Source organism: Phoxinus phoxinus (genome assembly GCF_949152265.1).
Source record: "Phoxinus phoxinus genome assembly, chromosome: 17".
In the NCBI taxonomy this organism is placed as follows: Eukaryota; Metazoa; Chordata; class Actinopteri; order Cypriniformes; family Leuciscidae; genus Phoxinus; species Phoxinus phoxinus.
The window spans coordinates 30,632,509-30,644,911 of record NC_136892.1 but is presented as its reverse complement, the minus strand read 5'-3'; the positions used below and the strand labels follow the sequence as shown (position 1 = coordinate 30,644,911).

The following is a 12,403-nucleotide window of genomic DNA, read 5'->3' as shown; positions in this document are numbered from 1 at the left end:
TCTTTAAATGCCTTTTTCTCAAAATGACTTTTCTCTCATACTCCAAGTCCGAAATCTCCTCTTCAGTAGCACCTATACACACCAAACTTTCCAGTCTTGTACCTAGTTATATTATGAAGACAATTACAGAGGGATTTGTAAATATATTATTCCTAGCCTGATTTATATAACATTTTATTCCAAAAAACATGGCGAAAATACATTTTTTAAGGCTATTGACAGTATATTCTGATTTACAGGATAACAAAAGTAGATATCCATAAATCCCTCTGTAATTTTTTTCCCATCTAATATGTGAACACAATGAAAAAATCATTTTGAACCTGGCTTTATCCAATTCTAAGATTTCGTTTTTTTAAATATAGGCAAATTAGCGCATATTTTATTAGATAATGCCTAATTTGCATATTTAAACATTAAATTACAGAAAACTTGTAATACATTTTTTTCTCATCTTAATGTAGGTAATCAACTGGGAAAGTTTCATGGTGATATCTGCTAGTTAAAAATATTACCCTATTCACCTGTAGTGTCTCGCCTTAAACAACCAAAGCGTCCAAAAACAATGAAAACAAGTCACACAGGGCACAGCCATCTTGGATTCCGTATCGGAATTCTTGCTCGGTGTCCTCACGGTTGTCCGACTTCCGAGCGGTGAAATCCGAGGAAAGGGGGCGTGTTGGTGCGTGTTGCTAGGCAACGTCTGTCTTCCTAGTCGGAACTCCGACACGGATACATAATAGAACGCACCATTAGCAGCTTCGATTACCTGAAGCCTGGAACACACCAAGACGACGGTCGGCCGTCGGGCAGTTTGTTTCGGCAAACTGCCGACATGTTGAATCGGCGTCGGTGAAAGAGGGAACTCTGATTGGCTGTTCAGCTTACTGAACGAGTCAGTGCACGAGAATAAACAGCGAGAAAAGTCAAAACGGTACAGATAGAAGCTGTTCTAATGTTACGTCATCTTACCTGAATGTTTCTTGGTGAATATTTCAATATCAACATGAGCGGAGTGGAATAAAGACAGTGTGTAGCAGGATTGATATTCAAAACGGTAAGCACACATTGCTTTGTTTACGGTTTGTGTATCTGCAGCGTCGGTTTCCCTTTTTGCATGACGAATATAGACGAATATATAAATAGACAGTTGTCACATTTACACGCGCATTCTAGCGAGAGACAGTCGGCTGTAGTTCTCTCGTGTGTTAAAAGCTGTAAAAAGTGCAGCTTTTTACCTCGACGCGAGGCGACAACACAGCCGGCTTTCATCAGCGCTAGTTCGTCGGCGTCGGCTTGGTGTGTTCCAGGCTTTAGACGCACACACACACTGAAAATTTTGTAAAAAAAACAAACACACACCTTTTAGCCTTTTATGTTTAAACCGGATTCAGACAGTGATGGAGAGACTCAAGAAGAAGTGACAACATGTAGAAGCAACAGGACGTCTATGAATGCTTAGTTGATGAGTTTATGTTGCTGATGTGGAGTTAACTCTCTTCAATTAGCATATTCTGTCATGATAATCTATAAATCGTGTTCAGGGGGCGGGGTTTATGTAAATTCTAGGGTTGGTGATGTCACTAACCCAGGAGGAATGTCGTGTAGTTCCTACCAGCCGTTTGTTGTAGTCCTTAAAAAGCAATTTCTGTAAAATAAAATATCTTCCTTTGCTTTGAACTTTGAGCGTCATAACTTTGCAGATGTTGTTTATGATCAAACAGCAACATTATGACATTTTAAGTTAAAAAAGTTAAAATTATATCAACCACCCCTTTAACACAATTTTACTATGAAAACCGTTGAGTCGGCAAGCTTTTAGTCTATCATGTCTTTTTGAATCAACAACAGCTGCAGAAGTAAAATCCTCCTGGAAGACTTATGGAAGTGACAAGCTTGTTGACGAGTTTTTGAAAAAGATCAAAGGTAACCTAGCAACCAGCGCGGGCGGCTGATCGGAGGCCCCCGGTTTAGCCGTCCTTTGTATCGCCTGCGCTCGTGAGTTTTGTAGCACAATTGTTTGTGTGGAGGAATGATAAATGTGCTGCCAAAAAGACGTAAAGAAAACACGGAGTATGAGAATGAGGGATGCTCGCTGTCACTGGGTCCCGAACAAAGACTCCCTCTACTCAAGACTACTTGAGATTCATGTCTCTCTCGCTCGTTCTCTCTGTCTTGTGTCTGAGTTAATATTGACAGAGATTTTTTTAGAGGACTGTAGTGACGACTACTTCATTTTGTTCTCTTTCACTCTCCGTAAGACTTGTTTAGACAGTACAGTTATTGAATGTGATTTGTAAACAAAAAAACGGCATGTCATTCCAAACCTTTCTTCAGTAGAGCACAAAAGCTGAACAAACATAGTGTCCATGGGCTGTCAAGATCCTAAATGACAGGAAAGGATGATAAATGTACCTTAAAATTGGAGTTAACTATGCTCAAAGTCTTCTGAAGTGATTGGTTTGTGCTTTTCTGGAGCTCAACGGCCTCTGGCCACTGTATGATGATGATTTATGGATAAGTGTTGTGTGGAAATTCTGCTTTTGTGTTGCAGGAAAGAAGGAAAATAATACATGTTTATATGTTTATCTGCATGTTTATCTGCTTATGAACCCAGCACACACTTTGGTCTGCCTGGATTTGACAAGATTGTTAAATACAGAAAATAATTGACTTATAAGTAAGCATTCTCTGAAACACCGGGCCAATGAAAGCTCCAAAGGTGTTTTTTTCGTGAGACATTATATGAGACAAAAAATGGTCTTATTGTAATTAAATTTCATTGTGCCATCTCCAAAAAAAAAAAAAAAAAAAAAAATTGACCACTTAGTATTAATTCATTTTTTTTTTACCAATAATACATTTAGAAAAAAAGTTTTTTTTTATTAATGAAAGTTTCACTAATTATAACAAATTAAATTGCATTGTGCCATCTCAAAAAATGTATTATTATTACAAAATAAATTAATAAATTAAGGAAAAGTTCACAAATTAATAATAATTACCGGTAAACTGCATTGTGCCATGTCAATAATTTGATTATTATAAAAAATTAACCATAATAAATTAATATAACATTTATGAAAAGTTCATGAATTATAAAAATGAAACTGCATTGTGCCATGTCAAAAAAATGGATTATTATTAAAAATTAACCATAATAAATAACATTTATGAAAAGTTCACAAATGAATACAAATTAAACTGCATTGTGCCATGTCAAAAAATGTGATTATCATTAATAATTAACCATAATAAATTAATACAAAATTAAATTTATGAAAAGTTCACAAATTAAGCTGCATTGTGCCATGTCAAAAATGTGATTATTATTAAAAAATTAAGCATAATAAATTAATACAGAATTAAATTAATGAAAATTTCACAAATTATTAGAAATTAAATTGCATTGTGCAATCCAAAAATATATTATTATTATTATTATTATAAAAAATGAAGATATATATAAAATAATCCAAGATCCACCGTATCGAGCATTTATCGGATGGACGTCACACACTCCAGCTAAACTGATCAGCATATGAACAGTTTGAGATCACATGACCTGGAGCTGATTTAGTTCAGAGGTCAAGATCCTCTGACCCGTGGCCTCCAGGCTGCCGTAACAACTCTGATTCAGTCCAAACAAGCTGCCAAAGACCATGCGAGTCAATCATTTACAGATATTAATTGTTGCCTGATGACTTTAGGAAATCTGGAGTTAATCGAGAGGAAGATAATAAACGTCATAATAACTTCCTCCTCTGGTGAACACAAAAGGAGATTCTAGACCGATTGTTCATGCTTCTCTCTTTCGCACAATAGAAATAAGACTTTGGCTGATTTTTAACTTAAAGAAATGAACGCAAAGTAGTTTATATGACTTGTGCGATCACTTTATGTGAGAACCAGACTGAAATGTATAATGTTGTTCACTAAAAAACAACATTCATTAGGACTGCATGATTTTGGGAAAATTATCTAATTGCATTTTCTTTCTAATATTTTTTTATTACAACTTTAAAAAAGCTCCAGGTTTGCTCTGTTGTTTGTAGGGCTGCACAATTTGGCAATTTTTTTTTGACTATATATCAATATGACTATATAATAATAATTAATTAATATTTGATTTAACATGCCTTTATTTGTATAGCACCGTTAATACATAAAATGAAGCTCAAAGGCCAGCATTTATACATAGCATTTTTTTTTATTAAATAATATAAGTGGAAAAATATTAAAATACTAATAACTATTATTATTATTAATAATACATATTAAATATTAACATATTGTAATATTTCTCTGTAAATATAAAGTATTTAATAATAATTAATTTATTAAAGTTTAAAATTACAATTCTAATATTTATGGCAGTCTTAAAGGCACAATATGTAAGATTTTTGGAATAAAATAGACAAAAACCAGTAAAATATAAATTTTGTTGATTTGTATACTTCATGCTTCATATCTACGTTATCTCCGATTCCCAGTTTTACTTCCCTAGAAACCATGCAAACACCAAAGACGTTTTAATACATTGTGTTTTATTAGACAGGTGAGCAACTGTTTGGAAACCTTTATCGACAGAAAACGAATCATTCTTACTCAGCTCAACACGGCTAGTTTTATTGTTTGAATCTCTTGTTTTCTTAATTTACCGCGAGTAACACGTTTGTACCTCAGAGACAACAGTATTGTGCCAAGTGGCTAACAGCATAATCAGAGAGAGCTTTATTTGTATTAACAGTAATACAGCATTTTCTCCGCCATATACAATATTAACTGCATGCCATTTAGCATCATAAGTCATCCAGCTTTTATTAATATGATATTCTAATATCGATCTAGCATAATCTTATGTGTTTTAAAACACTTATGCATGCACAAGATTTAGTGATTTGCAAATGCTTCTAAGATTGTACTTTTAATGATATCTTATTGTGTGTCGTATTGTTTTATTGTGTATGTGTATTAGAGGATGGATACCCGACCCGAGCCCGACGGGACCCGCCGGTACCCGACGGGCCGGGCCGGGTTCGGACAGATATTTGGAAATTATGTTCGGGTTCGGGTCGGGCTCGGTCACATCAGCGCGATAAGGCATTGAACATTTTAAATTTAAAACAGCTTATTATGTAGGTAGCCGATGTGCCTGATGCTTTCACTTGATGCAAACATTCGTTTTTGTGATTAAAATACATGTAAAATATTACCATAACATCCGTCTTCCTGTGTGCGGACATTTGTTTATGTAGCCGTGACAACGAAACGCGTGCATAATGTGTGCGCGCCAGGTGTTAAGAGCGCTTGTTGCTCCGCGTGCTGATGCGCTTGTCCTGTTGACCTTTCCGATTGCCTTCCTACAGTTGCTTAATAAAAGCGGCTTTCCATACAAACAAACGTACAATTGTCATTAGTATGAGAAAAAAATGGGATTTTAACTGCCGGTCTCGGGTCGGGCTCGAACATAAATATCTTTATGCCTGTCGGGCTCGGGTCGGGTTCGGTTACTGCTCTGTCGGACGCGGGCCGGGCTCGGACTGAAAAATTCGGCCCGATCCGCACTCTAATGTGTATTTGTATAACTGGGCCGTCTAGGACACTCCTGTAAAAGAGATTTTAATCTCTCCTGGTTAAATAAAGGTTAAATAAAAAACAAAAAATGTGTTGCAAGTATCAGAGTAACGTTATAACATAACTTTCAACACACTCAAGTGTATATTAATATGATTGTTTTTTGAGCAAGTAAAACAGCGCCGCGTTACCCCACAATTTAAATTCCTCAAATAAAATGCAATGAATTTAAGTGATCAAACGAAACTGTGACAAAGTTTAAGATTAGGGAGGGAGGCGGCGGACATTAAACGTAACTTTATTCGTAAAATAAACGTAGGCAACAAAAGGAAAGCAGCGTCAGCGTAATATACAATGTCATGATTCATACCACAGTAAAACTAAAAATGTAATACATTTGCTATTGTATTATATATAATACAACAATCCCACACTCGTTCACTCAAGCTACGCCTTTGTTGTTTTGAGTAAGCGACCTCTAGTGGCGAAGCTCGCATACTGTGCCTTTAAAGTAAGTATGAAATTTGAGATGTATGGTGGTTGGGAAGATTTTGAGCAATGAATAAAAAATAAAATAAAAAAAAGTGTTGGGTTCGAAACCAAGATTAAGAGATGATGATCGAACTATTCCGACTTTTCTCATGCCGTTTTGAAATGTATGAGAGAACTGAGGTTGATTAATAACTGATTTCCTGTCTCCTCTGAGAGCTTTGCTTGAGTTATCACAGCCTGCATTGAAATATAACAATATCATCCTCTTGTTTTGTAGTGCCACAGTCTTCGTCTCATCAATCAAACCCGTTTGTTCTCCGGTCTCAACGCCAACAATCGAATCGTCGTCTCTGTGTTCGGTGATAGAAATCCTCCATTATGAAGAGGGCGACCCGTGACATCTTCACTTCCTCGTGGTGTGTTCGAGTGTGACTGACGGCTCGATCGCCGGATGTTAATGACACGTTTTGTGTGTGATGTCAGGAGAGTCGTGTGACGGTTTCCTCTCGCTGTAAAGGGACGCGACCTTTGACTCGGAGCTCATCAATTTTAGTCCGCTGTCAGTGACCTGATGAGATCCAGACACCTGCGCGCGCGCGTGTGTGTGTGTGTGTGTGTGTGTGTGTGTGTGTGTGTGTGTGTGTGTGTGTGTGTGTGTGTGTGTGTGTGAAACAAAAGATGAATGATGCTCTGAATGTCAACTAGATATTGAGAACATCAGTGTGTGTGTGTGTGTATTTGGGAAGCTTGTTTGCAATCGTATCTGCTACAAGCTGCTCATAACTGATTAAATTACAGTTTAAAAAACTAGTTTCCTAGTTTTTGCTACCAGCTAATATCACTAATTACATTTAAGTTACATAAGTGGCAAATTTGAACATCTATGCCGTTCATATTTGTAAATATTTTGTCTTTTTAAGTTAGCTTTTTTTGTAAACATCTTTTTATTATATGTATATATGGGTGAAACTCGAAAAATGAGAATATCGTGCAAAAGTTCATTCATTTCAGTAATTCAACTTAAAAGGTGAAACTAATATATTATATAGACTCATTACATGCAAAGTGAGATATTTCAAGCCTTTATGATTATGGCGTACAGCTTATGAAAACCCCAAATTCAAAATTAGAATATTGTGAAAAGGTTTTCATAAGCTGTAAGCCATAATCACCAAAATTATAATAAATAAAGGCTTGAAATATCTCACTTTATTTATCTATATAATATATTAGTTTCACCTTTTAAGTTGAATTACTGAAATAAATTAACTTTTGCACGATATTCTCATTTTTCGAGTTTCACATATATACATATATATACTTATTATATATAATCTATAAAAGGTCACGTCTCTTTACAACGAGAGGAAACTCACACACCACTTCAGACATCACGCATAAAATGTTTCACCAACCTCACTTATTAATATAACTGAATTGTTATAGGGATAAACTAAAAAAGTTATGTTTTTAAGTGAATCGGTTATTTGAATTTTAATGATTTCTTTAATGATTCGCCTGAAAAAAAACTAAAAACTAAAATAAATTTGGCACATTCTTGAAAAATTTGCTATTTCAAATTGTGATGTACATTTTGTTGCATTGCATTAAACTGCAACAAGTAACTAATGAGGTTTGAGGTTATTACATCTAAATATCATAGCAGCTCAAACAAAACCATCTTCTCAAAACAAGTTTTTCCGTTAGTTGTGTTCCTCTACTACCCCACTGACCCGTCTGAAGGTAATGCAGATATACATGTGTGAATCCTCAGACGTCTGTGAGATGCATCAGCACTGAATCAAATTGAGACTGACATCAGGAAGACATTAGCATGCAACATAATCCGTAATTGGGACATTGTGTTCCTGCCCTGCGCAGGCCCTGTGTTTGTGTGCGCTGGCATTACGTCCGCATGACTTGCTGTGATTGTGTGTGGCTGCTGGTTTGTTCACCCCTCGACTCAGTCCCGGTTAACACACACATGCTTGAGCGCTTTCTCTCTGACCTACATTAAATTGTATTGCTGATTGTTTCCTTTGCAAAGGTTAATGATTTTACTGATATTAACCAGAAACCCTAACTAATCAAAAACACAGCAGATGCATGTTTATTTTCAGTTTGTGTTGCTTTGATTTTGAAGTTTAAATGTGCATGTGCTGGTATTCCTGGTTATTAAATGTGCATGTGCTGGTATTCCTGGTTATTAAATGTGCATGTGCTGGTATTCCTGGTTATTAAATGTGCATGTGCTGGTATTCCTGGTTATTAAATGTGTATGGAAGGGTAAATGAGCTCAGATATAGTAGGAAATAAATGACAAAATTGTTTGAGAATAACTTGAATTTTCAAGTTATTCTCAAACACTTAAAGGGGTGGTATAATGCCCTTTTCACAAGATGTAAAATATATCTTTAATGTCCCCAGAGTGTGTGTGTGTGAAGTTTTAGCTCAAAATACCCCCACAGATATTTTTCTATAGCATGTTAAAGTTTCACTTTTTGAGGGTGAGCAAAAACGCACCGTTTTGTGTCTGTCCCTTTAAATGCAAATGAGCTGCTGAAAAGAGGGCGGAGCTACAAGAGCTTGCACTCGCACTGAAATTTTCAAAAACGTTTAACCTTTTATGTTCAAACCGGATTTAGACCATGATGGAGAGACTCAAGAAGAAGTGACAACATGTAGAAGCAACAGGACATTTCTGAATGGTTAGTTGATGAATTTGTTATGTGTAGTTATCCTCGAGTCATTGATTAGCATATACTGTCATGATAATCTATAAATCGTGTTCAGGGGGCGGGGTTTATGTAAATTCTAGGGTTGGTGATGTCACTAACCCATGAGGAATGTCTTGTAGTCTACCAGCCGTTTGTTGTAGTCCTTAAAAAGCAATTTCTTTAAAAGCAAATATCTCCCTTTGCTTTGAACTTTGAGTGTTGTAACTTTGCAGATGTTGTTTATGATCAAACAGCAACATTACACACTAACTACAGTTAGAAAAGTGAAATCATACTCAACCACCCCTTTAAACTAAATTACTCATTTATAGTGTAAGTGTTTTACAGTCAGAAATTGTACGCTTCAAGTTTCTCTTCAATGCTGGTTTTGTATTTTTGGAGATTGTGTGCTGAAGGAAAATGATAAAGGTTATAAAATCTAATAAATGTAAATGTAAAATCTAAATGCATGTAGGTAAATGTCTAACATATGCGAGCAAAACTTTCAGAGCCATTAAAGTGCCCCTATTATGCAATTTTAAAGGTTCAATCGGTAAGCCCCTCCCCTTGAACGCAGACGAGCCAATGGCAGTTGAGAATCAGTTGCACGGAGAACTCGGACATCTTTAAGGTTTCACCGCCATAGAGAAACATGGGAAGATCCGAAGCTCTCATCGGTTTGATGGTGTTTATGCTACAATAATGGGAAAAGATGTGCGGGTACTTGTGTCACTGATTCCAGGTCTCCTGAGAGGATGGGCATGGGTATATTCATGTATTGAATCACCGTACTGTTCACCAGCTCGTTTCAAAAGATTTGCGCAAACAAACCAATTATCAGAGCAATACGACTGAAGCCCGGTTTATTTATAATATCAATGATGTGTGCGCAGTAACCCGATTCCCTAGGGATTTAACCCTAATCCCAATGAAGATGAAAACTATAATTTTCTGGTTGTCATACTCTCATTAAGTTACAATTAAAGTTAGCGAGTCCATGCTAATGTACTTACAAACTTAAATAGCTAACTGTTCTCACGTCATGTACAGTGTTAAAAACTCATAAACGAAGGTCTGCATTTCAGTGTCTCTCCGTATTAAACGGGTTAAATGTAAATTAATTGAATCTTACCCTGGGGTACATGAAGAGTGTTGGTCCTATATGTTGTTCATCTGTGATCATGACGACCGTAACGCGAGGCTTCTCCCGCTTGCATTGTGATCCGTAACCCCTCGCTTCCAAATTATTCTTGTTACCTACCATATATATTTTTAAAAACGTTTATATATCCCTTCATGGTATATTTAATTCCCAAATGAATGCTCCTCAACGAGAGGTGGTCTTTCTGTGTCCAAATTTTATCAAAAACATCTTGACCGCTGTCATTGTAAGACAGTTAACAACTCCCTTTGTTTGTCTGAGATGGCAACAGTAACTAAGGGGGGGCGGGGCTTACCGATAGATCATTTGTTCTTTGGAATGTACTACAACAGGTTTACATGCATCCGAGGTTAAAAAAAATATCATAATATCCATTGGAGCATCAGCTCTTTTCTCACAGTGTCTGAAACAGTTTAAAAGATTGTCTCTAAACCCGCCTTTCAGAGACCCTTCTGTGCTCTGATTGGTCAGTTGGCCCAGTCTGTTGTGATTGGTCTACTCTGTTCTGATTGGTCAGATGGCCTAGTCTGCTGTGATTGGTCTACTCTGCTCTGATTGGTCAGATGGCCCAGTCTGTTGTGATTGGTCTACTCTGCTCTGATTGGTCTGACGGCCCAGTCTGTTGTGATTGGTCTACTCTGCTCTGATTGGTCAGATGGCCCAGTCTGTTGTGATTGGTCTACTCTGCTCTGATTGGTCAGATGGCCCAGTCTGTTGTGATTGGTCTACTCTGCTCTGATTGGTCAGATGGCTCAGTCTGTTGTGATTGGTCTACTCTGCTCTGATTGGTCAGATGGCCCAGTCTGTTGTGATTGGTCTACTCTGCTCTGATTGGTCAGATGGCTCAGTCTGTTGTGATTGGTCTACTCTGCTCTGATTGGTCAGATGGCTCAGTCTGTTGTGATTGGTCTACTCTGCTCTGATTGGTCAGATGGCTCAGTCTGTTGTGATTGGTCTACTCTGCTCTGATTGGTCAGATGGCCCAGTCTGTTGTGATTGGTCTACTCTGCTCTGATTGGTCAGATGGCCCAGTCTGTTGTGATTTGTCTACTCGCTCTGATTGGTCTACTCTGCTCTGATTGGTCAGACGGCTCAGTCTGCTGTGATTGGTCTACTCTGCTCTGATTGGTCAGACGGCCCAGTCTGTTGTGATTGGTCGACTGCTTACAGCACGTGTTGGAAACTACTCCTTTTTAAATGCGTATGATACCTTTGCTTAAGCTTGTACACATTATTATTGCCACTGCTGTTGTGTGTGTGATTAAATCATAAGTGTGTGAATGCATGCAGATTCGCTGCAGTCCAAACCAAGGCACACATTGTAATGTCCGTGTGAGTGTTTCATGACTGTAAAGTGTGTAAAACAGGCGATTAAAACCACTGATTTAAAACTGCAGCGATCTACACATTTTAAATCATTTTAAAGGTTTAATTTTTAACTCCAAGTCAAAAATGTCAAAACATAAAGGGCTGATCTGGAAGAGATGCACTGATGCATGTTTATTTTGATATGACCAATACTTGTGCTTTTTTATTTTGTTTCAGTTGGCAAACTGATGGATATGGATAACTGTTTAATCCTTTAGAAATCTGGTTTATAATCCAAAATGAGTCCAACGTCTGACCAATGCCACAACTTGATTCTGGTTTAAAAATAAATCAGTGCTAATATTTGAAGTATTGTGTGTTTATATGTTCGTCTGCTCTTTTAATCTATTAGCAGTGCATCATTTATGAAGTGTGCATGTTCTCAAATGTGTAGCCTATTTCCACTTCGTCTTTAATAGTGTTTTCTCCTCTGCTCTTCTTCCATTTGTGTGTGTGTTGTTTAACATTCATCATCCATACAGTCATGATAACCCTCTCCTCATCTCTGTGTCTCTCTTCAGCCGGCGGATTTTATAATTCTCTCTGAAGGACGGATCTTCTGGTCTAGTCGAGCGTCGTGGACGAGTTACAGGTCAGAAACTCCTCCTCTCCTCATCTGTGTGGTTTGGGGCTTTCGTTCTCTCGTTTGCGCTGCGATGACATGCATGAGACCCCCGGACGGTCCCTCCTGTTTAAAGCTGCATGTTTCTTTTTGCTCATTTCGATCTTTTGGTTGATTTGGAAATTCTTCTCGTCCATCCCAAATATTTATTTATTTTTTCTCCTGCTTGGTTGCGTTCTCCAACTTTTCCTGCAGTTTATCCTTCCTTTCTTCATTTGTTTAATATCTTCCTTCTGGCTTCATTGTTCTTTGCCTTTTATTCCATGTTTTATGCTTGAGTTTGTTTTGGTTATTTGTGAGAATTAAATTCTCTATATCTCTCGTCGTATTAAAGGGGATGGTTCGGAGTAACTTCAAACTAGGGTCCTTTGCACGAGCCAAACACCCCACAGAAGCTTTTTAAGTTCGAGCTTATTTAGAGATATCAGCCGAATGGTTTAGTGCGGGCGCTAATGGATCCAATGT

General features: G+C 37.3%; 1 protein-coding gene across 10 annotated transcripts in view; it reads left to right on the top strand.

Annotated features, from left to right (window-relative positions):
- sema4d (sema domain, immunoglobulin domain (Ig), transmembrane domain (TM) and short cytoplasmic domain, (semaphorin) 4D) overlaps window positions 1-12,403 on the top strand; it is a 73,384-nt gene that overhangs the window by 20,276 nt on the left and 40,705 nt on the right. For 4 of the 10 annotated variants that reach the window (XM_079586406.1, XM_079586398.1, XM_079586404.1 and 1 more), the window contains exon 3: window positions 11,838-11,908. The exons of 4 other annotated variants lie outside the window; for them this stretch is intronic. Coding sequence is in view for 2 of the 6 variants with exons in the window: in XM_079586403.1 (XP_079442529.1) it covers window positions 8,775-8,777; window positions 11,838-11,908 (74 nt within the window). In the remaining 4 variants the exon portion in view is untranslated. Of the gene's footprint in view, window positions 1-8,729; window positions 8,778-11,837; window positions 11,909-12,403 lie in introns of those variants that run through there. 2 more of the 10 variants (XM_079586403.1, XM_079586400.1) reach the window with 2 other exon arrangements.